This window comes from Gorilla gorilla, chromosome 6, assembly GCF_029281585.2.
Source record: "Gorilla gorilla gorilla isolate KB3781 chromosome 6, NHGRI_mGorGor1-v2.1_pri, whole genome shotgun sequence".
Classification (NCBI taxonomy): domain Eukaryota; kingdom Metazoa; phylum Chordata; class Mammalia; order Primates; family Hominidae; genus Gorilla; species Gorilla gorilla.
In genome coordinates, this window is record NC_073230.2 from 64859957 (window position 1) to 64886788 (window position 26832).

The 26832-nt window shown below is 41.1% G+C and overlaps 1 protein-coding gene and 1 pseudogene across 1 annotated transcript; both read left to right on the forward strand.

Moving 5' to 3' along the window:
• Positions 1-5356: 5356 nt before the first annotated feature.
• LOC101143377 (insulin-like growth factor 2 mRNA-binding protein 3) lies at positions 5357-6426 on the forward strand (annotated as a pseudogene).
• Positions 6427-11190: 4764 nt separating this feature from the next.
• LOC101141893 (short transmembrane mitochondrial protein 1-like) lies at positions 11191-11447 on the forward strand. The gene has a single exon (XM_055392502.2). The coding sequence runs from the start codon at positions 11285-11287 to the stop codon at positions 11426-11428; it is 144 nt and encodes a 47-aa protein (XP_055248477.1). The 5' UTR covers positions 11191-11284; the 3' UTR covers positions 11429-11447.
• Positions 11448-26832: the final 15385 nt, after the last annotated feature.

The window sequence follows — 26832 nt, forward strand, 5'->3', positions numbered from 1 at the left end:
CTCCACATGGCAAACCCTGCACGTTTGAGGGCATCACTTTCTCTTTCCACTTGAATGTTCTCCACTTGTTCTTGCTGGTTGTGAGGCACTGGTGAGTTTTAGAACTGGAACCATATTTTATCCATCTTTGCAGTTCTAGAGCCTTGCACCAGGGGTAATTGTCAAAAAATGGTTCCCAATGCAAGCTTGCTGATGGTGATATTCAACAGATGAGAAAATGAGCCAGAATGTCTGTCTACTAATCCAGATTGCTTTTCACTATTATTTTGCTAAAACTCCCCCATTGTCATCAGCAAAATAACAATGATAATAATGATACTAGTACTAAATACACAAGATAAGTCAGTTATAACTGAGCTGGTAGCATGCATGACTTAAATTCTCTATTTACTGCTAGTTTCAAAATAGTCCTTATCCACAGATAGGAAAAAACAGGAAACAGACCCTCAAGTGCCTATCACAATGCAAACTCTTCCAATTCTAAAACTTGTTCAGGCACATTTATAAAATAAGCGAGGCACACTGGTGACCCCCATCTCAGACACACTCTAAGAGAGATAGAAGGTCTTCCTCTCACTGTCCTCCACTATACGTGACTCCTCCTGCTTCAAAAACAACAACAAAATAATATCTCCCAGAGGCTATCACACTTGAACTTGGACAAATTTTTAGATTTGATTAGTAATTAGGTCAATACAGTTGTTGCCCTTACTTGACCCACATCACATGTTATAAACATCTTGGGATCATCCCAATACAAATTCTGAGGCAAAACTTTGAGTTTCTTATTATGTAAAATCACAATAACCTCTTATAACATAGAACAATGGACCTGTTCTCAAGGCATTGGCCCTACCCAAACAAAACTAAATTTCCCACACACTTATAAAGTTTACAGCTTCAAATCTCTTCAAAAGTAGGCTATATATGAGTCTTTGAACAGGGCTGAGCACTTTGAGGTTAAAAGTCAGTGTCCACAGGGAAGGTTTTGAAAGACAGGAGAGTCCCCCACTATCCACCACACAGAAGACCATTAGAATGTTAGAGTCCACGCCCACTTCTCCACTTCTAGGACATCTCCCACCATGTGAAAGACCATCTCCATTCCACACTCTAGCCTTTCCAATCAGAGCAGGGTAAAAATTCAGTCTTTGGCAGGACTTGTCCAAGGTTTCACTCTAGTTTGCCACTGGATCTCACTCTGCCAGCCTTCTGCTTTAGTATCTTGTTGACCTCCCCATTTCTAAGGGCACACAAATCCCAGTCAGTTCTTTCATGTACTAACACCACCTCTGCAAGCCCCTCATTCCACAAAACATCCCTCTCACTTTCTGACCATCACAGAAGTAAAGGTCTAACTTATGTTTTCAAATACTAGCTAGAATGTGCTGTAATCTATTTCTGGAAGCCAGAACCCTGTGCTGGCACACTTCTTTTTCTCTCTTGGTGTGTCCATCTTTTCCCTTGATGTGCCTCATAGGGAGGACTCTGCACACAGGAGGTTATCAGTTAGTGTTTGCTTGGTGAATGGATCATGACTCTATGGCAGGTAGTCTGGAAAGGGTCAGAAGCACAGCCCTGGAGACACACTTAACAGTTTGAGTTCTAATAGCTGGCTGCCTCTCTGGGTCTCTTTCCTCATCTGAATCCTGAGGATAGTAATTACATCTACATCTCTGTGTTAGAGAGTTGTTGTGGTGAATGAATGAGATGATGCATGAAAAAAAATTAGGATGCTGGTAGCTAGCGCTCAAAAATCATTAGATCTTCTGGCTTCTGCTCCTACTGCTATTATGCTGAGTGTGTTTCTACATAAAAAAGCTAACAACCAACAAAGGGTAAAAATTAAAGTATGAGTTTAGATTCTTGACTTGTCAAACTGGAGACCTACTGGGGTAATAAGTCTAGCACAGGCAGAAGAGAAAATGAAATACTTTATTTCTGGTTTATCTGATTTAAAGCAAATACAGGCAGGTCTGGTTAAAAAATGCTTTTCATCAAAGTTTGTCTGTAACTAGGATGTTGTAGGTTAAACTTATTTAAAAGTAGTCTAGACAGATTCATTTGAAATGTAAGCATGTCATAGTTTCTGGCGTTTAGGACTGGATTTCTGTTTGTTTGTCCAATTACTGATTTTTGAGATGGAGCCTCACTCTGTCACCCAGGCTGGAGTACAGTGGCATGATCTCGGCTCACTGCAACCTCTGCCTCCTGGGTTCAAGTAATTCTTCTGCCTCAGCCTCCTGAGTAGCTGGGATTACAGGCACCTGCCACCACATCTAGGTAATTTTTGTATTTTTAGTAGAGATGGGGTTTTGTCATGTTGGCCAGACTGGTCTTGAACTCTTGACCTCAGGTGATCCACCTGCCTCAGCCTCCCAAAGTTCTGGGATTACAAGTGTGAGCCACTGTGCCTGGTCAGGATTTCTGTTTTTTTTTTAGTTTTCTGAAGAGACACAAAAGACAGCACTAGCTACTATCAGACCTCCTAGAGACAAGCTGGTCCAATGAGCTTTTACACAATTTCATTTACTGCTGGGCATGGTGGCTCATGTCTGTAATCCCAGCACTTGGGGAGGCCGAGGCAGGTGGATCACCTGAGTTTAGGAGTTTGAAATCAGCCTGGCCAACATGGTGAAACCCCATCTCTACTAAAAATACAAAACTTAGCTAGGTGTGGTGGTGGATGCCTGTAATCCCAGCTGCTTGGGAGACTGAGGCAGGAGAATCGCTTGAACCCAGGAGGCGGAGGTTGCTGTGAGCCAAGATCACCCCACTGCACTCCAGCCTGGGCGACAGAATGAGACTCTGTCTCAAAAAAAAAAAAAAATCACTTACTGTAAAGATAGTAATGTAATAAATCAGAATCTATAAACCTAATAATTTGATCAGTGCTAACCACTCCACTTTCCCAATATACATATACTTCTCCCTTTTTCTTGAGCATGTATCCCAATGCCACATTCTTAGCAAGATGACAGTGGGTTTTTTTGTTTGTTTTTGTTTTTCTTTTTTTTTGAAATGGAGTCTCAGTCTGTCACCCAGACTGGAGTGCAGGGGCGTGATCTCCACTTACTGCAACCTCTGCCTCCCATGTTCAATTGATTCTCCTGCCTCAGCCTCATGAGTAGCTGGGATTGCAGGTGTGCACCACCATGCCTGGCTAATTTTTTGTATTTTTAGTAGAGATGGGGTTTTGTCATGTTAGTCAGGCTGGTCTTGAACTCCTGACCTCAAGTGATTCACCTGCCTCAGCCTCCCAAAGTGCTGAGATTACAGGCATGAGCCACCGCACCTAATCAACAGTGGTTTTGAGTGTGCAAAGAATGAGCATATCACAGACATGCTTAAGACACATTACATGGCCTGGCTTACCTGATACAATTTTTAATTTCTCTAAAGTAAACTCACTAAAATTTGAAAACATATATTTCTTTAGTAACTTATTTCATTAATTTTCTCAGGGACTTTACAGAAAACATATTCAACTTTCATTCATTTAATCTTAGCGCGATAGATTATCTAACATATTTAGAAGACAGAGTATATAAGGTGTGCCCATACCCAAAGCATAGAAAACTCAACACACCAGGGCCTTGAGGAAGCCAACACTAGAACAGTACAAATACATAATTTTCCCTAAAATGGAGAGACTAGTGCTCACTGGGGCCCAAAGGGATGTTCAGGTTGCATCTGTCAGGATTGACACCATAAAAGAGAACTTTCTTTGGAGCACAGTGGGGCTTACTTGAGGTTTTGGTGAGTCATTTGGATGACATCAGAGACAAGCATTACCCCAAATGAGAGTCACGTTAAGACTTCCATGTGAGATTGTCTTAGAGGATTGTGGCCCAGTTCACACATAAGAGGATGGCTGTGCAGCCCAGGGAGACAGATATCTTCTCTCAGGAGCAGAAATCTTCATGTAAAAGATGGCCACTTGCTGAGTAGTTGAAGCACGCCCTGATGGAACTCTCTGGGGGTCAGATTGCACACTGTCTCTTGAGTTGCATAAAGCACAGAACAACATGTCTGCACTCCAGCTTCTAGCATTTACCAACCCGGCAGAAAACACATCATTGTCTATCTCATTCCAGAAAGATCTTATTTGCCGGGGGAAAAAAAAGTGAATTAGGCCAGGTGCGGTGGCTCACGCCTGTAATCCCAGCACTTTGGGAGGCCGAGGGAGGCGGATCACGAGGTCAGGAGTTTGAGATCAGCCTGGCCAACATGGTTGAAACCCCGTCTTTACTGAAAATACAAAAATTAGCTGGGCGTGGTGGTGGGTGCCTGTAATTCCAGCTACTCAGGAGGCTGAGGCAGGAGAATCACTTGAACCCAGGAGGCAGAGGTTGCAGTGAGCTGAGATCACACTACTGCACTCTAGCCTGGGTGACAGAGCAAGACTCTGTCTCAAAAAAAAAAAAAATAAAAGTGAATGAATGTAGTAGGAACCCAAGGACTGTCTAAGGGTAGGTAGTAAGTCTGCCATCACCAGAAGTATTTAAATGCTGGCTAGACAATCACACTGTGGGAATAAGTTTCACTCTTTGTAAAAGGGGTAAATCTTTTTCTTTGGCACCCACAGATCTAGTGAAGATCTTAGCATACAGTAGATACACGGCAACTTTTGTTTACTAAATAAACTTTATTTTCACACAGATTACTGGTAAGCAAAATATTGATATAACTCTAAGACATTAAGGATATCAGAAGACCATTCATGTTCTTTATGGGGTTCCAATTAAGAAATAAGTTGAAAAATCAGGCAAAGAAAGGAGTTCTGATGCTCCTAAGTAGCATCAGAACTATTCTGATGGACTTAAGCCATTGTAAGAGTCCCAGTTTGGTTCCTACCAAAAGTCTCTTTCCATGAACATTATGCTTACAATCAGACAGATAAAGCACCACTAAAGCAAACACAAACTCCAACACTTAAAATTTAGGTGTACATCTCATTTGAAAATTATTCAAAAGCGAGACTTAGGAAGACTGGTTGATGCATTTGGGTTGTAGCTAGGCTTTTTCTTTTCTTTCTCTTTTAAAACATATCCAGGATAAGGAAAACAAGCCTCGGATCTGATTTTTCACTCCTTGTTCTTGTGCTTGGTTCTTTCTGTGTTTGCGTATTTTAAAGGTGAGAAGATGAGAGCAACAAAACCAGCTGGATCCATCCATCACCGTGGGTGGTTTTAATTTCTCGTTCTTCTCGTTAATTTTTTTAAACAACCATTCTTCACAATGAACAAACTGTATATCAGAAACCTCCATGAGAACGCCGCCCCCTTGGACCTAGAAAGTATCTTCAAGGACGCCAAGATCCCAGTGTCGGGATCCTTCCTGGTGAAGACTGGCTATGCGTTCATGGACTACCCAGAGGAGAGCTGGGCCCTCAAGGCCATCAAGGTGCTTTCAGGAATTGACGCTGTATAATCCAGAATGCACCATTACAGTTAAAGGCAATGTTGAGGCATGTGCCAAAGCTGAGGAAGAGATCATGAAGCAAATAAGGGAGTCATATGAAAATGATATTGCTTCTATGGATCTTCAAGCACATTTAATTCCTGGATTAAATCTGAACGCCTTGGGTCTGTTCCCACCCACTTCAGGGATGCCACCTCCCACCTCAGGGCAGCCTTCAGCCATGACTCCTACCTACCCGCAGTTTGAGCAATCAGAAACGGAGACTGTTCATCTGTTTATCCAGGCTCTATCAGTCGGTGTCATCATCGGCAAGCAGGGCCAAGCACATCAAGCAGCTTTCTCGCTTTGCCGGAGCTTCAATTAACATTGCTCCAGCAGAAGCACCAGATGCTAAAGTGAGGATGGTAATGATCACTGGACCACCAGAGGCTCAGTTCAAGGCTCAGGGAAGAATTTATGGAAAAACTAAAGAAGAAAATTTTGTTAGTCCTAAAGAAGAGGTTAAACTTGAAGCTTATATCACAGTGTCATCCTTTGTTGCTGGCGGAGTTATTGGAAAAGGAGGCAAAATGGTGAATAAACTTCAGAATTTGCCAAGTGCAGAAGTTGTTGTCCCTCATGACCAGACACCTGATGAGAATGACCAAGTGGTTGTCAAAATAACTGGTCACTTCTATGCTTGCCAGGTTGCTCAGAGAAAAATTCAGGCAATTCTGACTCAGGTAAAACAGCACAACAGAAGGCTCTGCAAAGTGGACCACCTCAGTCAAGATGGAAGTAAAGACTCAGGAAACAGCCCACCACAGAGGCAGATGCCAAACCAAAGACAGATTGCTTAACCAACAGACGGGTGCTGACCCCCTATCCAGAATCACATGCACAAGTTTTTACCTAGCCAGTTGTTTCTGAGGACCAGGCAACTTTTGAACTCCTGTCTCTGTGAGAATGTATACTTTATGCTCTCTGAAATGTATGACACCCAGCTTTAAAACAAAACAAAAAGAGGGTGGGGGAGGGAGGGAAAGAGAAGAGCTCTGCACTTCCCTTTGTTGTAGTCTCACAGTATAACAGATATTCTAATTCTTAATATTCCCCCATAATTCCAGAAATTGGCTTAGTGATGCTTTCACTAAATTCATCAAATAGATTGCTCCTAAATTCAATTGTTAAAATTGGATCAGAATAATTATCACACGAACTTAAATGTTAAGTCATTAGCATAGAAAAACTGTTCTCAGTTTTATTTTTACCTAACACTGACATGAGTAACCTAAGGGAAGTGCTGAATGGTGTTGGCAGGTGTATTAAACATGCATTTTTATTCAACTACCTCAGGTATTCAGTAATACAATGAAAAGCAAAATTGTCCCTATTGGGCGAAATTCACCCCCGATATTTCATGTAGGTTCTTTTCTATTTTCCCTAAGTGTCAGCTGGTATGAGAAATAAAGGGACAGAGTACAAAACAGAGAAATTTTAAAGCTAGGTGCCCGGGTGAGACATCACATGTCAGCAGGTTCTGTGATGCCCCCTGAGCTGTAAAACCAACAATTTTTTATTAGTGATTTTCAAAATGGGAGGGAGTGTATGAATAGGGTGTGGGTCACAGAGATCACATGCTTCACAAGGTAATAAGATATCACAAGGTAAATGGAGGCAGGGTGAGATCACAGGACCACAGGACTGGGGCGAAATTAAAATTGCTAATGAAGTTTCGGGCAGGCATTGTCATTGATAACATCTTATCAGGAAACAGGGTTTGAGAGCAGACAACCGGTCCGACCAAAATTTATTAGGCGGGAATTGCCTCATCCTAATAAGCCTGGGAGTGCTACGGGAGACTGGGGCTTATTTCATCCCTACAGCTATGACCATAAAAGACAGCCACCTCCAAAGTGGCCATTTTAGAGGCCTACCCTCAGGGACACATTTTCTTTCTCAGGGATGTTCCTTGCTGAGAAAAAGAATTCAGTGGTATTTCTCCCATTTGCTTTGAAAGAAGAGAAATATGGCTCTGTTCCACCCAGCTCACCAGCAGTCAAGAGTTTAAGGTTATCTCTCTTGTTCCCTGAACATTGCTGTTATCCTGTTCTTTTTTCAAGGTGCCCAGATTTCATATTGTTCAAACACACATGCTGTACAAACAATTTGTGCAGTTAACGCAATCATCACAGGGTCCTGAGGTGACGTACATCCTCCTCAGCTTATGAAGATGATGAGATTAAGAGATTAAAGACATAGGAAATCACAAGGGTATTGATTGGGGAAGTGATAAGTGTCCATGAAATCTTCAAAATTTTTGTTCAGAGATTGCAGTAAAGACAGGCATAGGAAATTATAAAAGTATTAATTTGGGGAACTAATAAAGGTCTGTGAAATCTTCACAATTTATGTTCTTCTGCCATGGTTTCAGCCAGTCCCTCCATCTTGGGTCCCTGACTTCCGGCAACAGTTCCTTAATTTTTGAAAATTTTATATACTTTATAACGATAGAAGTCCAATCATTTTTTAAAAAATAAATTTAAAATGTAACAGAATCAGCTAACAGGCAAATTAAGAATTTTACTTCTGGCTGGTGACAGTAAAGCTGGAAAATTAATTTCAGGGTTTTTTGAGGCTTTTGACACAGTTATTAGTTAAAAAATCAAATGTTCAAAGATATGGAGCAGTGCCGAATATCTGGAGAGCAGCAATACCATTTATTCTTTCATTTATAGTTGAAAAAGTTTTTGATGGTACTAACAAAGTGGTGGCAGGAGGTTTTGGAATGGCTGGTTTAAATGGCTTTAGGAGACTTCAGTTTTTTGTTTAGCTACATGATTGAATGCGTAATAAATGCTGTGTGTTTTTGACCCTTAATACCTAGAGAAAGTGCATCATTGAAGAGATGCAGGACTTTCAACTGATTGGCAAAAAGCAAGCTTTAGCTTGTCTTACAGGATGCTTAGTTTGCCAGTATACTTCAGACCAATGGGACAGTCATAGATGGTGTGACAGTGTTTAAAGGCAACAAAAGGCTACATCTCCCTGTGGCTGGCACTGTCATGAGCCTCACTAAGCTATTTCGAAGATTTTTAAGCAATGATAAATTTTAAAAAAATTAGACTCTGCCTAAAGTAGTATATAAAGTATAGCAGGATTTCTGTATATTCTGCAATCAGTTCTTTTTTAAAAAAAGTCAAAAGGTAGAGAATACAAGAAAAGTTTTTGGGATATAATTTGAATGACTGTGAAAACATGACCTTTGATACTGAACTCATTTGCTCACTCCTTAACTGGATAGCAAAGTCCAGTATGTACAATTGTGTTGGGTGTGGGTGGTCTCCAAGGCCACACTACTCTCTGAATTGACTTTGAGTTTTGTTTGTAAGATGATCACAGTCATGTTACACTGACCTGAAGGCTATATATCCCTTTAAAGAAATCACTCTGCCTCATTCTTATTTCAAGATGAATTTCTATACAGATTAGATATGTTTTTCTGAAGATCATATCAATTAGACATTTTGAAAATGATTTAAAATGTTTTCCTTAATGTTCTCAGAAAACAAGTTTCTTTTGTAGTTTTAATCAAAAAAGTGCCCTTTTTGTCACTGGATTCACCTAGCATTCATAATTTTTTTTCATACAATGAATTAAAATTACTAAAATCATGGACTGGCTTTCTGGTTGGATTTCAGGTGTGATGTGTTTAAGGCCAGAGCTTTTCTCGATATTTGATTTTTTCCCCCAATATTTGATTTTAAAAAAATATACACATAGGTGCTGCATTTATATCTGCTGGTTTAAATTCTATTATATTTCACTTATAGCCTTTTAGTATGGCAAATGATATTTTACTTTTACTTAAGCATTTGTAATTTGTAGTATCTGGTACTAGCTAAGAAATAATTCTATAATAGAGTTTTATACTCATCATATATGGATCATTCCTCATCTATAATGTGCCCCAAATGCAGCTTCATTTTCCAGATACCTTGATGCAGGATAAAGTTTTTCATCATTTAGGTGCCAAAAAAAAAAGAAAAGAAAATTATTCAAAAGCTCAGGCAATCTATAAGAAATCTTTTCTTTGCCTCTTAGTATCAAGAAATTAGAAGAAAAAGAAGTGGGTAGGAGGAAACCATTTAGTTATTTTAACAGGTAAGATAATAACATTGATTTTTCTCTGTTACATAAGTACTTTTCATGCTTCATCCATGCCAGGTACATAATTTTTAACCAACTAAAACACATTACAAGTAAAGAAAAAGCTAAAAACATAAAAAACATGTACATAACTCTTTAAAGGGTAGGGAACATGCCCTGTTCATAAACATTGCTTAATCCAGCATTCCAATATCAGTGAGGCATCAGCATCCACCCAGCTATAAAAGCCAAGATCAGAAAGTCATCCAGCACTTCTCAACACCATTCCATTAGCAAGCTTTTCCTACCTCTTATATCAAATCCATCTGACCTCCCATCTTTACTGCCTCAATGCTCTAAGCCACCACTGCTTTTCAAAGTTTTCATAAACTAGCCTTCTAACTGAGCTTCCAAAGAGAAGGCCAATTATTATTTCCTCTTACAAGGTCCATTTTCTACTCTGGGTAAAAATAGTCCTTAACATGTAAATCTCATCATGCTGCTTTTTTTTTTTTTTTAAGGTGCAATTTCCCTCTTGTTGCCCAGGCTGGAGTGCGATGGCATGATCTTGGCTCACCACAACTTCTGCCTCCCGGGTTCAAGTGATTCTCCTGCCTCAGTCTCCTAAGTAGCTGGGATTACAAGCATGCGCCACCATGCCTGGCTAATTTTGTATTTTTAGTATCGATGGGGTTTTTCTGTGTTGGTCAGGCTGGTCTCAAACTCCCGACCTCAGCTGATCCGTCTGCCTCGGCCTCTCAAAGTGCTGGGATTACAGGCTTAAGCCACTGCACCCAGCTGATCATCATGCTGCTTTTTGGCCCAACACTTTTCACAGCTTTCCAGAGTTCTTACAAGCCTGCTCTAGTCCCTACCTTCTTCACCATTCCTGTCATTTACTTCATTCAGTGTTTTTTTCTTGTTCCAAACACACTGTACTTCTCTCACTTCCCTGGACACATCCACCTTTTCAACCTCAGGGCTTCTGTACCAGCTGTTCTCGGAAGCATTCTTTACCTCCTGTCACCCATCCCTCAGATATTAGTTAAAATGTCACTTCCACGGGATGCCTTCCTTCACCTGCATCCCAGCACATACTTAACTTTTAGCAGTTAACACAGATATAAATAACCTCTTCATGGCTGGATGAGTCTCTTTCAATGTGACATATCATCTATGAGACTAGCAACTGTCTTATCTTTATACCAGTCTGTGGCCCAGGGGTTGGAGACCACTGATGTAGGGCAGTTGCATTTATTACCAGTGCACCTATGTTGTATAGTGCCTGGCATACACCAGGTAGCCAATAAACAGCTATTGATCAAATGCAGGACTAATAAGGTAAGACTTATTTTTTCTCTTAAAAAAGAAAAACATGCTTTAGATAAAGGCCACATGGTGTACCTGTGTCAGATGCAAATAAGACCTCAGGAGTATGCCTGAAGAAACTTAAAATAAAAGATCCTTTCATCAAAAGGTCACTTGTTGGATGGTGTAACAAGTTAGGAATGGGTGCAGCACCTGTACCAGCTCAGTGAGATTCATGTTCCCATCACATAACAAACACGTGTCTGCTGTAAGGGCTTAGAGTGTGAATTTCTGATGAGAGATAAAATGGTATCTAGAAAACCCCAGAGAGGGTTCCTACCCCGGCGCATGGGGAGGCAGGCTCGGCCGGGCCCGCGGAGCTGCAGCAGTCCTTAGCGCCCTCCTCGCCCTCCCCACTGACATCATGCTCCAGTTCCTGCTTGGATTTACATTGGGCAACGTGGTTGGAATATATCTGGCTCAGAACTATGACATACCAAACCTGGCTAAAAATCTTGAAGAAATTAAAAAGGACTTGGATGCCAAGAAGAAACTCCCTAGTTCATGAGACTGCCTCCAGCACTGCCTTCGGGATATGCTGATTCTACTGCTCTTGAGGGCCTCCTTTACCATCTGAACTAAAAGCTTTTGTTTTTATCTCCAGCCTCAGCGCTCCTCTTCTTTGCTAGACTCTGTGTTTTTTGCTTTAGCGCAAGCAAAATGGGGCCCCAATTTGAGAACTACCCTACATTTCCAATATACTCACCTCTTCCCATACTCCCTTTCTAACTGCATGGGAGGTCCTAAGACTGGAATTATGGTGTTAGATTAGTAAACATGACTTTTAATGAGTAGTATCTTCTTTATTGTTTCCGATTTTTACTACATTTTGTCAAGAGAAAAATTAATGAGTTTTGTATAGCTGGTCAGATACAAATAATAGTGACTTTGACTTCACAGTTTAGCCATTATAATGGGTACTTGTTCAACATTTGGTACTAAATTATGTTGCTGCAAAGTAATTAAAATTAATATCTAGAGTAAAAATAAAAAATAAAAGAAAACCTCAGAGAATGACATTCTATATACCAGTATATATAGCATCGGTGGCATTTTTTAAAGTATCACACATCCAGCGAATCCTTTAAAAAACAAGACACCCTAATATGCAACCAGTTTAGCCATATTTTTAAGAATGATAAGACAGTGTAACTTCATGTACCTGAAATGGAGCACAGGATCCTTTTGAAGGAATTCATACCCATTCCTGCAGAAGTTCTGTGGAATCTTGAATGTAGCACTGAACTAAGTGATTTTTGTTTTTTCAAAGAGGTTTTAGCCAAGACTTTGGTCTCTAACCTCAGACTCCCTAATTAAACTATGGCTTCAAAACTGTGCCTGCCTAATTTCAAGTGCTTTTTCAAAAGCACCAAATCTAGAGGATGCTTTTGACGAGTGTGAAAAAATGAAACACAATCACATCCTTCTCTTTGCAGTTCTCTTTCCCTCACCTTCCACTTCTATTAAACTTCCTTCAGAATAATCGTGCACAGATTTAGAGACAAGTATGTATCCGGGTCGGGCGGCGGGGGAGCCCTCTCATGCACCTGTAGTCCCAGCTACTTGGGAGGCTAAGGCAGGAGAATCACTTGAACCCAGAAGGCAGAGATTGCAGTGAGTCGAGATCGCACCACTGCACTCCAGCCTGGGCGACAGAGCGCAACTCTGTCAAAAAAAAAAAAAAAAACAAAACAACAAAACAACAACAACAACAAAAACCCTCTCAAATATTTGTGGGTGCACTGAAAACTCTGCCTTTGCAGAAATCATTTTAAGTTAAGACAGAAATTTCTCACTATTTTCAGCATCCTTATTCAACAGGCACTTTGTTTCCATTGACTTTGAAAGGGCTAAGCTTAAATTTAAACTCTTAAAAACGAGAGATCAATTTTCTATTAATAAAAATCCCGGACAGGTTTTTCAACCTATCAAATAGTTATATTTTTTATTCACCCTTCTATCTCTCTCTGCAACCACGATCATCACCACCCACAAAAGAAGAAGAAAATCCCTCCAATGTTCCCCAAGTACGTGCTGGTGCTAGCTCGGAAGCTGCGCAGAGTTTTGTAATGGAATGTGAATTGCTACGGCGGATCTGGATTTCGGTTCTATCTCCTAAGCAATAAGCAGAGAGGGAGGACAAATCGGCTAAGCAGGGAAATTTTCTTTCCTTCTCTACATAACCTGACTAATGCAAAGCTGACAAGGGTCGCCAGCAGCACATGGCACCTGCCAAGCGGCCCGCTGGCAAGTGTGTTCTGTGCTGGGTAAGTCTCCTCCCTTCCTGGAAAGGATAGCGCCCCGCTGAGCAGTGGGATCCGCCGCCAAGCCCCAGCCGGGGAGTGGGTCACATCCTCAATGCGTCCTTGGCTCAGAAAACATGCCGCTTCCCAGGGAGGGAGTCGGCGACGGGAAGGACCTCACCCCTGCTTCTTAGTAAACATTAGGGTCGCAGTTTTCTAAGAGTGGGGAGGGGGCGAGGGCCCCGCCCCCCGGCAAAGGCTGTTGCTAGGGGCAGAGGTAGCCACACTAGACTGTGGGCCGGTATGACAGGAGGAAGGGAAGCCCCGCAACCAGCGACAAATTGTTCCAGCGTGGCGGGGGCGGTGGCTCAAGCCTGTAATCTCAGCACTTTGGGAGGCTGAGGTGGGCGGGTCACTTGAGGTCAAGAGTTGGAGACCAGCCTGGCCAACGTGGTGAAACCCCTCTCTACTAAAAATACTAAAATTAGCCGGGCATGGTGGCATGCGCCGGTAGTCTCAGCTACTCAGGAGGCTGAGGCAGGAGAATCGCTTGAACCCGGGAGGCAGAGGTTGCAGTGAACCAAGACCACACCACTGCACTCCAGCCTGGGTGACAGAGTGACACTCCTCCTAAAAAAAAAAAAAAGTAACAGTGGGAGAAGGACACCTGCCTTTTTTCTGGGTTCACCATGGCACCCAGCACCTAGCCCCCCACCTCATGCAAGGAAGGTGCACTCCACACCAACAGTTTTCAGTAAAACATGCACCCTGCCAATGGAAGTTCAAAGAACAATAGGTGACCCCATGACCAGGCCCTGGCCCCCCTTCTTTCCTGGGTACCTTAGGTGGTAGTCAGTCACACCACAACTGCCAGCCAGGACAGGGCCAGGATGCAGGGCTGCCTGCTGGCCCCTTGGCGCCGCCAATGTCCTCTGCCCAGGAGGATCAAAGTCCACAGAGCAGAGCACAGCAGATGCTCCTACCAAGCACCTTCGCAAGAGCACCCCAGGAGGCCGCCTCCTAGCTGGCACCCTGATACTTTGTGGCTGCAGTGGAAAGCAGACACCCTAGTCTCCAGGCTTCCCTGTCAGGGAGGGACTGGAAAGAACATAAGAGAAAAGTTCCTCCTTCCACAGGGGGAAGGATGCCAGGACAGAAGGTGGGGAGTAGCGTCAGGAAGATGTTTCTGGCCTACAAGACTTGCACCATCGAATCCTACAAAAAAATATAAATTCACCCTAATATTCTGGGAGGCCAGAAGCCCCTACTTTAACTGAAGGCCACAATGATGTTTTGGATCCCCTGGAATTAACATCAGCTCAGAGCCAGTGTCCAGTAGTCCCCAAAATGTCTGGACATTTTCCTTTCCCAAATGCACAGTTACCCTGGTAAAGGGCCGGAGGTGTCCTTGGAGAAGGATGGGAGAAAGATTCACTGCTTAAATTGTCGGTAATGTAGTGGAGTCCCCCCTCAAGACAACCCGGCCTCCCTTTCATTCAAGAGGTTCTGGGTCTGTAAACTGGCTCAAGTCTGGAAATTGATTGAGGCGCCATGATTCTCTGTTTTTATAATTCAAATTAGTCATTTGTCCATTTGCCCTAGAAGTTTTCTCCTTATATAAATTAAGTAAGAATGCAGTAGGCATCCTATCAGTTTCACTTCTAGGAACACCGTGTTTAATTAGCCAATGCCAGAGCTCTACACAAGTCAGACTATTCTGACTGCCATTTTGCCTCTGCTGTCCATTATGGTAACTACACCCACCTTGCCTTTGATGGCTGAGTGTCACCACTTGGTCCCTGCCACCTCGGGATCCAATTATTCCCATTGCATTTAAAATTTGTAGCTGAGTGACTGCAGTTCCCACCATTAGATCTGACCTCAATTAGATCATCAGATGGTAATTTGAAAAGGAAGTAATTACCTTCAGTTCTCTGAGTAAGAAGAAAAGAATTACCTCAATTAGATGGTAATTTGAAAAGGAAGGAATTACCTTCAGTTCCCTGAATTCTAGAATTTGTAACATTTCACCCCCTGCTTTTTCCTGATCTGCAGCAGAGCATCTTCTGTTTCCACTCTGCTCAGAGTCCACTTTCCCTTCCCTGACAGCCAGCTTCACTGAGGCTGGTTTAAACCTAACACAAAACATTCTCACTAATTAATGAATTCCCACAAGGAATTCCATATAGATATTGTATGATCTTAATCTTCTAAGACATGAAATATTTGTTTTCATCATAGGCAAGATGCAATGTAAATCCTATCACAGATGCAGGTTATATACCTCTGAAATTCCTGAGGTATTTATTGAAATAGCATCTTTCAAGTTCTTCGTAGAAATTTTTTTCTGATTTCTGCACACACAACAGAAACAAAAACTGTACTAGGATTTTGATAGAAACAATGGGTGATCTAAAAAGATGAAAGAGCAACTACATCTATCCCACAGCCACTGCTTGGTTTCATGGGAAAAGTAGCTGGCCCAGTTCAGGGCTAGGAGAAATGTCAAACACATGAAGAAATGAGAAGTGATGAAACACTGTGAGTCACCCACAACCTCCCTGCTTAGAAGATAATGGGATAGATGACTAGATGACAAGGAGAAAGATGAGAAGGTGCAAAGATGTCCAAGTCAAACTGCTCGACTGAACTTTTCTTAATGGAATATTTAAAAAGTGGTACAATAAAAAACTTTCTCCAATTTACAGTGAAAATTCTCTGTTCAGAAGTAAGTGGGATAGAGACTGTTTAATGTGCATAGATATCTTTATAACTTACATATTTATTTTCTGTTTTCTACACATCTTGAGGGGCAGTGCTAAATGATGTGGGTTGTAAATATAAAACATACTTCCTCTTCCTTTGAATATAAAAAATCACTGTGGTATTAGTATATTTTTATAGATCATTGTTCAGAAGAAGGTTCAGCCCCCAGACACCCAGACACTCTTACTATAATGAACAGCAAGAGAAAATGTAGAGCTCAGTTTATCCAATAAACAAAAGGCTTAAAAGCCAAATTATGGCACAACTTAGCAGCCAAATTCTTACCAAGTACAGACTTTTGACATACTGATCTCTCTCCAATTGCAACGGGAACATGCACTTTGAATAATGTCATTTGAAATGATCACTTATTACCCTGTCCAGACACACTTCTTAGTTATTATTTGGAGGATTTTCTCTTCCTCATGAGATGCAATGCAGTTCTTTTTTTACCTTCCTGCAGTTTGTCGCCTCTTCCCTACAATCTCAGAGGAACTTTGTCTCAGGCCAATTGTTTGTTCCTTGAGTTCTTTCATTTCCCCTGAAAAATCAAGTGGTGCTCCTCTAAGTTACCTGTATCTTCATCTCCCTCTCCCCTGAGAAGAGGGTGCTCTTTAAGCATCAAGAATCTGGCTCTTCTTGCAGTCTCATTTTTTGGCTGGCTCCTATGTTTATGCCTATTAATAAGGTTGCATGTTTTTCTTCTCCTGTTAAGCTGTCTGTTGTCAGTTTATTACTGCAGTGAACCTTTAGAGAAGAGAGTAGAAGCTTTCCTTCCACCCATACTATAGAACTATAAGGCAGAAAAGTTTAGAAATAATTTTCTATTTAAGTGGTGAAACTTCATACTTCATTTCTGATAAAGAACACAAAGGAAAAAAACTTATTTTTAACCAAAAACTCTGTTGACATTCTATTAAATGAACACCAACCTATTTAATTTTCATAATGTTAATGGCAGTTTTTTAAATAATTCTTATGCTAATAAATCTTTTCCCTGATTTTTTTTAAAAAACCCAATATTCATAATGATAATGGCTTCTGATAAGATTCTTACATAGCTTGCTCAGGATTTAATTGTATGTCCTTGGAAACATCTTAATTTTAAATATTTCTTTCAAGATGGTGAATTAAACAGAGATAGCCATTCAATAGGTAGGACTAAACATATGCTGAGTCCTAAATTGAAAGAATTAGAAATACATGCAACAATGGGAATAATTTCAGAAACATTGTGTTGAGCAGAATATGGTAGACAGAAAAGAGAATCTATGTCATGGCCTGCATCTATATACGTGAAATTCCAGATTAAGCAAAATTAACCTATGATGAGAAAGGGATTGGCTGGGAAGAGGAGAGTTTACTTTCTGGGGTGACATTATATTGTAGATCTAGAAAGGGGGTGAAGGTATGCTGGTTTCAAAGTTAGTAAACTCACACTTAAGATTTGTATATTTTCTTCTGTGTCATTGTTCCTTAGAAGAAAATTTTATTTAAAAAAATACTGAATTCCAGTTAACATTAGTCTTGCTAAACTATTCAGCATGAAGTATGTTGATGTCTCCAATTTAGTTGGAAATATATCTAAAATAAGATGGGGTGATGAGTGGATGGAGGAATGGAAAGATGGGTAGATATGTGTTAAGTCATGTTCATTAAAATGTTAACAAATCAGTGCTGTACGTATGAACATTTTTATAATAAAATGTTGACGGTAATTGCAAAACTCACTTGTCTCATGTCAGTAATTTTTCCTTTTAACATGAGTTCCAAAATAATTATTATTAATGTTCTACATGTTTGAACAATTTTAAACACAATATCAATTGGATGTTTTCCCTGTCAATTGATCATGGAGTTGCAAAATGCAAGGAGACACAGAGAAATCTTGCAGAGGTGCTGCTTTCTGGGTTTTGGTTTTCAGGACAAAGACCAAAAGGAAAAATTAAGCCTCATGTCTCTTTCTAAGGTAGAGGATAGACACACTGTCACGTGACCATACAAAAGAATTTTACTTAGTAATAAAAAAGAACAAACTATTAATATTTAAAACAATGTGGATCAATGTGAAAATGATTCTGCTGACTTTACAGAATCCACAACAACAAAAATACCTGTCCTGTATGATTGCATTACATGAAATGGCAGCTCAGGGTAAGGATAATAGAATGGAGGGAGAAGGACAGATGAATTAGAAAGGGGGAGGAGAAAAGCTTGGAGAGGGAGGCGTGTGTTTATTATCTTGAATCTGGAATATGATGGTGCTTTCATTGCTGTATCTATGTGTAAAAGTCAGCAAACTGTATTCTTTAAAAAGATGCTATTTACTATAGAGGACATTACACAACTTAAACTGTAGGAAGGAAATCTGATACTCAAACTATTAGTTTTTATTTATCTGACAAAAACATTGCAAATATTTTAAAAAAATAATTACAGGACTTTACCCGGAAATGTATAATTCAATTTAAAATGGAGATAATAAATACAAACTTACAATGGTCAGGAAGCCAACCTCTTCTTATAAATATTTAGAATTTTGTCATACATTTTGTGTAATATATCCAAAAATATGCCTGCACTGTTTGGAAAAATGAGAAAAATATAAGAAAAAAATTTTAAAGTTATAGATAAAAATATTACATAAAGATATGATTATATAGACACAAAACTGAGCATGGACAGCTGCTATAATAATAATACTTGGGATATATTTCAACAACAATAATCAGACTGTTGTTTAGTCCAAGTTTCTAAAACCATTAACCTTTAAAAATTAATGTTTACTTGCTGCTGAAAAGGGGACTTTTTGTTAGATTTTCAAAGTCCATAAATATTATCATAACATAGTCTTCTTGGAATTATGATTAACACTGTGAGAATTGAAATTAGTTAAAACACAACACCAAATCACCAATAACAAAAGCTCACCTTCATATGTTAGATCATTGCAACCAAAGCAAGCAATAGCAACTCTGAAAATCTATATGGAAAGAAATACAAACTTTCTGGAATGTATGGCCACCACCAAAAAAGGCACAGATATTATTTTACAAACACCAGGTTTACAAGTATTGAGAGAGAAAATAAATTCAAAATGTAATTTAGATCAATCCACACAACAAGACTTGGTTTTGTACATATAAACCCTCTCTAAAAGCAGCCTCTGAGCTCTGTAGCACTTTTGTCTTTAGCCTCACAGTGGAGGTGAGTAAAGCCTGGGCCCATGGGAGGAAAGTACTGTCTCTGAGTAGCCTCCATCTGAAAGCAAGCAGGAGCTCTGAAAACAATGGTTAAAGATGTGAATCAAATGCACAAGAAAAACAAACACTATCATAAGAGGTGGTGAAAGTCACAATCTTAACATTTAGCTGGGCCCTGTTATGAAACTCTCTGTACCACCCAAAAAGTTTATACAATACATGTTCATGTTTTAAACTGTGTGAGCTTTGTACAAATATGCAACTCAGAACCTTACCTATTGTCCTAAGCCTTGCTATGAGAGGCAAATATCTCCTGTTGGTTGAATCTCGGTATAAGTTTAGTCATCAATCCTGGGAACTGAAGCACGGTATATGTCATAATCCCATTTGTGGGCAAAATACTAGGCAGGGGGGTAATATCCTTTAGGTGCTGTCCCAAGCAACATGTTACAATGCCCTCTCTAGGCAGGCCCTAGGAAGGAGGGTAACATTAACTGGGTGCTGGACCTAGCAATAGGACACAATTCCACATGTGGAAAAAACCCAGCCAACAGATAAAAGACAAAAAACCTACAGAATGGGCCCAAGATATGTCAAAATACCTTCTGTGGCTCCAGCACATGCAGGAGAGTCACATCATCAGGGTGCTGGGACTAGCAATATGTCATAATTCCCTCTTTACGCAGGACCCAGGCAGAAGAGTGACATCATCTGGGTGCTGGGCCCAGCAATATGTTAAATTCCCCTTTTGTGGGCATGGTTCAGGAAAGAGGAGAGTCACATTACCTAAGTGCTGGACTCAGCAGTATGTCACAATTCCCCCATTGTAAAGGCCCAGGTGGAAGAAGAGAGTCACATCACTTAGCTCATAGGCTCAGAGATATGTCCCAATGTCCCCAGTAGGCAGGGCTCAAGCAGAAAAGGGAAGTTGTATCACCTAGGTGCTTCTCTAGATGTACGTCACAATGTAACATGTGGGCAGAAACCAGGCAGAAGAGTCACATCACCTGGGTGCTGGGTCTTGAGGTATGTCACAGGCTACCTTAGGACAAGGCCCAGGCAAGAGAGTTACATTGCCTAACTTCAGGTTCCACCCTTATGTCACAATGCTCCATGTGGACAGGGCCCAAGCAGGGTGTCACATCACCTAGGTAATATGCTCAGAGATATGTCACAACACCCTCCTTGGGGAATGACCCAGGCAAAAGAATACCATCATTTCTCTGCCTCACCTAGATAGATGTCATTATTCTCCCTGTGTGCAGGGCTTATTCGAGAGAGGAGAGCTACATCACCTAAGTGGTGGACACAGTGATATGTCACAATGATTTCAGTCATCATGTTGCAGGCAAGAATGTAACATCACCTGGGTGCTAGATCCAGTGATATGTCACAATCCTTACTGATAGAAGAGTCCAGGAAAAAGAGTTACATCACATAAAGGCTGGTGCAGGTAGATATCACAATCCCTTGTGTGGGCTGGAATTAGTCTGCAGAGTCAAATCACACAAGTGCTTGGCAAAAACTTATATGACAATCACACGGCAGAAAATTTCAGGAAAAAGATTTACTATACCATACACGTCCTGTTTATATATATGACAGTTGGTTTCATTCATGTGAGAGAGTAACAGTCTTTACTGTCAGCTGGGTGTGCATACGAGACTCACAATTTCACCTGTGTACTGGGCCCTGTTATGACACTCTATACAATCCAAAAGCTTTATAAAATATGTGTGGGTATTATAGTCTTCTGTGACCTTTTTACCAGAAAAAGATCCAGGATATCACTCCTGTCCCTAAACCTAGTTATGAGAGTCCAAATTTTCCTACTGGCTGGGTCCACATATGACAGTCATTATCATGCCTGTGAGCTGTGCCTAGGTATATGTCACAATCCCCTCTGTGGTATTGAGACAGACAGGACAGCCACATCACCTAAATGCTGGGCCAGAAATATTCCAATATTATCCTTGTAGGCAAGGCCCTGGCAGAAAATTCGCATAACATGGGTGCTAGGCCCAGCTCTGAGGCACAATGCCTCTTGTGGGCAGTGTCCAGGCAGGATAGGAAATTCATGTCACTTAAATTATGGGCCCAGAGATACGTCACAATGCCTCATGCGAACAGGGTTCAGGCAAGAAAGTCATATCATTTGGAAGCAGTGCTTAGAAATGCTACAATCTCCACAGGAAGCAGGGTTCAGGCAGGAGAGGAGAATCATGTAACCTAGATGCTGGGTATAAAGGTATGCTACAATCCCCCCTGAGGACACTGTTAAAACAAGAGAGTCAAATCACTAAGGAGCCTGGCCCTGGTATATGTCAAAATCTCATGTGTGTGCTAGACCTAGGAAGAGTTATTAAATCACTCAGGAGCTGGGCAAAGGTATATGTCACAAAAACACCTGTGGAAAGGCCCAGAGATGAGAGTCACCATTCTGAACATGTCCTGGCTTCAGGTATGAATACTGGTCTCAGGTTTATGGTGCAATATCACCTGTGGGCAAGGAGAAAGCAGAAAAGTCACATCGCCTGGGTGGGTGTGGGTCCAGTGAGATGTCACAATCCTCTTTATGGGCAAGAACCTGGCAGAAGAATCACATCACCTGGATGCTGCTTCCAGTGATACATCTAAATCCCCACTTTGTTCAGGACTTAGGCAAGAGAGGAGACTCACCTCACCTAGGCAATTGGTCTAGATATATGTCACAATGGCCCTTATGTGCAGTACCAAGGCAGGAGGGTGACCTCACATTGGTGCTGGGCCCAGCAATGTGTCAAAATCTTCCCTGTGGTCAAGGCCCAGGCAAAAGTGGAGAAACATCACCTAGGTTACAAAGCTTCCTGTTGGAAGAACCCAAAAAGGAGAGTCACATCACCTGGGTGCAGTACCCAGTTATGTGTCACAATGCAGCATAAGTGCAGGGACAAGGCAGTAGAAGGGAGTCACATCACTTACATGATGGACCTAGATATAAGCCACAATACTTTTTGTAAGCAGGGATCAGGCAAATAATTCACATCACCTGCGTGCTGGTCCTAGTAATATGTAAAAGTGCCCTTTGTAGGCAGGCCCAGGCACCTTTGCTTAGGTGTATGGTCCATGTATGTCAAAATTTCATCTATGGTCATGGCCTAAAAAGGAGAGTCAATTATTCAGGAGCTGGGCTAACTTTTATGTCCTAATCACACACTTGGAAATATTCAGAAATAAGTTTCACAGTCCCACTCAAGTCCTGGCTTCATGTATGTGAGTCAACACCTCCTGTGAGTTGGGTCAAAGCAGAGGAGTCACAATCTCAACAATGGGCAAGATCCATGTATAAGATGCCCAATCCCACCTGAAGATTGTGTTCCAGTAGGGGAGCCCCAACCTCACAGGTGTGCTGAATATGCATCACCAAACCACCTGTGGGTCAGATCTGTGTACGAGAGGAACAATTTCAACCTTCAATTGCTCTTTTGTGTGAGTTTTAGTACCTTATATGTAGGCCCTGTTCTTGTGAGAGAATGACAATCGGGTCAGCTGGGTGAGCATCCAAGGGTCACAATCGCACCTGGTTGCTGTTCCCTGCTATGACACTCTTTGTACCACTCAGGCTTTATATGATGTGCCTGAGTGTCATAATCCTCTGTGAGCTTTATACAAACAGGGGACCCTTTACTTTACTTATGGCCATAGGACTGGCTATAAGAGTCCAAATATCTCTCCTTTCTGGGTCCAGGTATAATAGTTATATTTGTGCATGTGAGCTGAACGTAGGTATAAGTCACAATTTCACCTGTGGGCAGAAAAGAGGCAGGAGAGTCTCATCTCCTGGATTCTGAGCTCAGGATACATTATAATTTCCTTTGCAGGCAGGGCCAAGTCAGAAGATTCACATCACCTGGATACAGCCTCAAGTCATATGGTACCATGTCCACTGTAGACAGGGCTGAAGAAGAAGAGGAGAGTCACATCACCTAGCTGCTGGGCTCAGCAATATGTAACAATCCCCTGTTTTGGCAGACTCCAGAATAAAGAGGAGAGTTGCATTACCTAGGTTTTGCCCTCAGTGGTATGTCACAATTCCTTTAGTGGGCAGGACCTAAGCAGGAGAGAAGAGACACATTTCCTAGATGCTATGTCCAGCGATGTCACAATGTTCCTTGGGGGCAAAGCACAGGAAAAGTAGGCAAATCACATAGCTGATAGGCTCAGAGATATGTGATAATATCCCTTGTTGGCAGGGCCCAGGCAGAAGAGTCACATTATTATGATTCTGACCCAACAATATGTCCCAATGCACACATGGGAAACAATTTAAGCAAAAGTTTTCACAGCTGGGTACTAGGCCCAGTGATATGACACAATCTCCTCATCTTTGAGGGTGACACCTTTAACCGTTAGCTAGGTGGGTATATGAGAGTCACAATGTCACGTGTGTGCTGGGCCATCGTATGACATCCTCTACAACATCAGAAGGCTTTATACGGCATGCATGAGAGTTGCAAACTACTCTAAGGCCCACATGCTCATATGGACTCACAATCTTATATATCGCCTTAAACATAGACATGATAGTCAACATCTCTCTTTCAGGCTGAGTTCAGGAATGAGACCCATTTTTATCCCTGTGAGCTGGGTTCAAAAAAGAGTCACGATTGCACCTGTGGCCAGATCCACATATGAGAGTCACAATTCCATCTTTGTACTCTTTTCAATTGTTAGACTCAGTACCTCAACAGTGGGCTTTTTAAATGTGGGATGGTGACAACTGTTACTTTCACTTGAGTGTGTAATTGACAGTCATAATCTTAACTTTTTGCTGGGCCTTGTTATGAAGCTCTCTGTACCACCTGAGGAGTTTATACAATATGAATCAGTGTTGTAAACTTCTGTGAGCTTTGCACAAATATGCAACCGAGGATTTTACCTATTGCCCTAAGCCTAGCAATGAGAGGCAAAATTGGCTGCATCCCAGTATAAGTTTGACCACCATGCCTGTGGACTGAAGCAAGGTATATGTCATAATCCCATTTGTGGGCAAAAAATTAAGAAAAAGAGTAACATCACTTAGGTGATGTGGCAAGCAATGTGTCACAATGCCCTCTCTAGGCAGAACCTAAGAAGGAGGGTCACATTAACTGTGTGCTGGACCCAATAATATGACACAATTCCACATGTGGAAAAACTTAGCCAAGTGATGAGAGCCAAAACACCTACAGAATGGGCTGAAGATATTTCAAAATACTCTCTATGGCTCTGGCACAGGCAGGACAGTAGCATCATCATGGTGCTGGGCCCACCAGTATGCAATAATTCCCTCTTTATTCAGGACTCTGGCAGAAGAGTAACATCATCTGGGTGCAATAGGTCAAAATTTCCCTTTGACATGGTTCAGATAAAAGAGTAGAGTCAGATGACCTAAATGCTGGGCTCAGGAATATTTCAAAACCCCACCATTTTAAAGGCCCTGGCAGAAGGGGAGAGTCCTATCACTTAGGTCATGGGCTCAGAGACATATTCCAATGTCCCCAGTAGGCAGGACTCAGGAAGAATAGGAGAGTCATATCACCTAGGCACTTCTTTAGGTATATGTCACAGTCTAACACATGGGCAGAAACCAGGCAGAAGAGTCACATCACCTGAGTGCTGGGTCCTGAGATATGTTGCAGGGCTCCCTTAGGACAGGACCAAGGTGAGAGAGTTACATCACCTTTGGTGCAGGTTTAGCTTTTATGTCACAATGTTCTATGTCGGTGAGGCCCAAGCATTGAGTCATATCACCTCGGTGATAGGTCCAGAGATATGTCACAATGCCCTCCTTGAAACATAGCCCTGGCAAAAGAGTACCAATACCTGTGTGTCTGGCCTAGGAAGATGTCACTACCACTCCGTATTCAGTGTCCATTCCGGAGAGGAGAGTTACATCACCTAAGTGGTGGACACAGTGATATGTCACAATGATGTCTCTGTGCATGGTCCAGGCAAGAATGTAACATCACCTGGGTGTTAGATCCAGTGATATGTCACAACCCTTACTGAGAGAAGGGCCCAGGCAGGAGAGTCACATTATCTAGAAGTTGGCCCAGGTAGAGATCACAATCCCGTATATATGGGCTGGAACCAGTTTGGAGAGTCAAATCACACAGATGCTTGGCAAAGATTTATATCACAGTCACACTGAGAGAATATTCGAGATGAGATTTACAATACCACACATGTCCTCTTTTCATGTGTGACAGTTGGCTTCATGTATGTAAGATGGTGACAGTCCTTACAGTCAGCTGGGTGTACATATGAGACTCACAATTTCTCCTTTCTGCTGGGTTCTGTTCTGACACTCTCTGTACAAGCCAAGGGCTGCAAATTATCTGAGGCTGTTATAATCTTCTGTAACCTTTTTGCCAGAAAGAGATCTAAGACATCACTTACGTTTCTAAAGCAAGTTACAAGAGTCAAAATTACTCCTACTTGTGGGGTCCACATATGAGAGTCATTATCATGCCTGTGAGCTCTGCCTAGGTAAATGTCAAAATTTACTCTGTGGTAATGAAAGGCATGACAGCCATATAACCTAAATGCTGAGGCAGAAATGTTCCAATGTTCTCCTTGTAGGCAAGTTCCTGGCAGAAAAGTCACATAACTTCGGGGCTATGCTCAACTGTATGGCACAATGCCCCTTGTGGGCAGTGTCCAGGCAGAAGAGGAGAGTCATGTCACATAAATGATAGGACCAGAGCTATGTCACAATGCCTTCTGTTGAAAGGGCCAGGCACGTATCATTTCTGATTATAGTCATTTTAACTGGAGTGGTTTGGTATCTTATTATGACTGATTTGCATTTTTCTAATAATAATGTTGAGCATCTTTGCATGTACTTGGCCATTTGTATGTCTTCTTTGGAAAAATGTCACTTAAGGTCTCTTGCGTATTACTAAATTGTGTGTTATTTTTGCTGTTAAGTTATATGTTCTGTATGTTTATCCCTTGTCATATATTTTGCAAATATATTCTCTCACACTGTAAGTTGCCTCTTCACTCTGTTATTTTTGCTATGTATTTTTTTTTTAATTCTGGTAATTTCACTTCTCTGCTTTTGCTTTTGTTGCCTGTGCTTTTGAGGTCTTATTTAAATTTTTTTTTCCCTGTCCTATTGGAGAAAGAATTTTTCTGTTTTATTCAAACAGTTTTATGAGTTTAAGTTTTACATTCAAATCTTCTATTTATTTTTAATTAAGTTGTTTTAATATGGTAACAGGTAGGCACCTTGTTGTATTCCTCTGTATTTAAAAAAAATCAATTTTCCTAGCACCATTCATTGAAAATGTTGTCTTTTTTACATGTGTTCTAAACAACTTAAAAATTATTTGTCTCTATGTTTATGAATTTATTACTGGTATCACTGAATACTTTGGTCTCTGTGTCTGTTTTCTATGCCAGTATCATGCTGTTTTGCTTGTTATAGCTTTGCAGTATATTTTGAAGTCAGACAGTTTGATACTTTCAGTTTTGTTATTTTTTCACAAGATTACTTTGACTATTTGGGAAGGTGTTTTTTTTTTTTTTCTTGGTTCCCCATAAATTTTAGGCCTGTTTTTTCCATTTCTGTGAAAAAATGTCATTGGTATTTTTAGAGTTTGCATTGAATCTGTAAATTACCTTGAGTAGCATAGCCATTGTAACAAAATTTTTTATAATTCATGAGCAAAAAA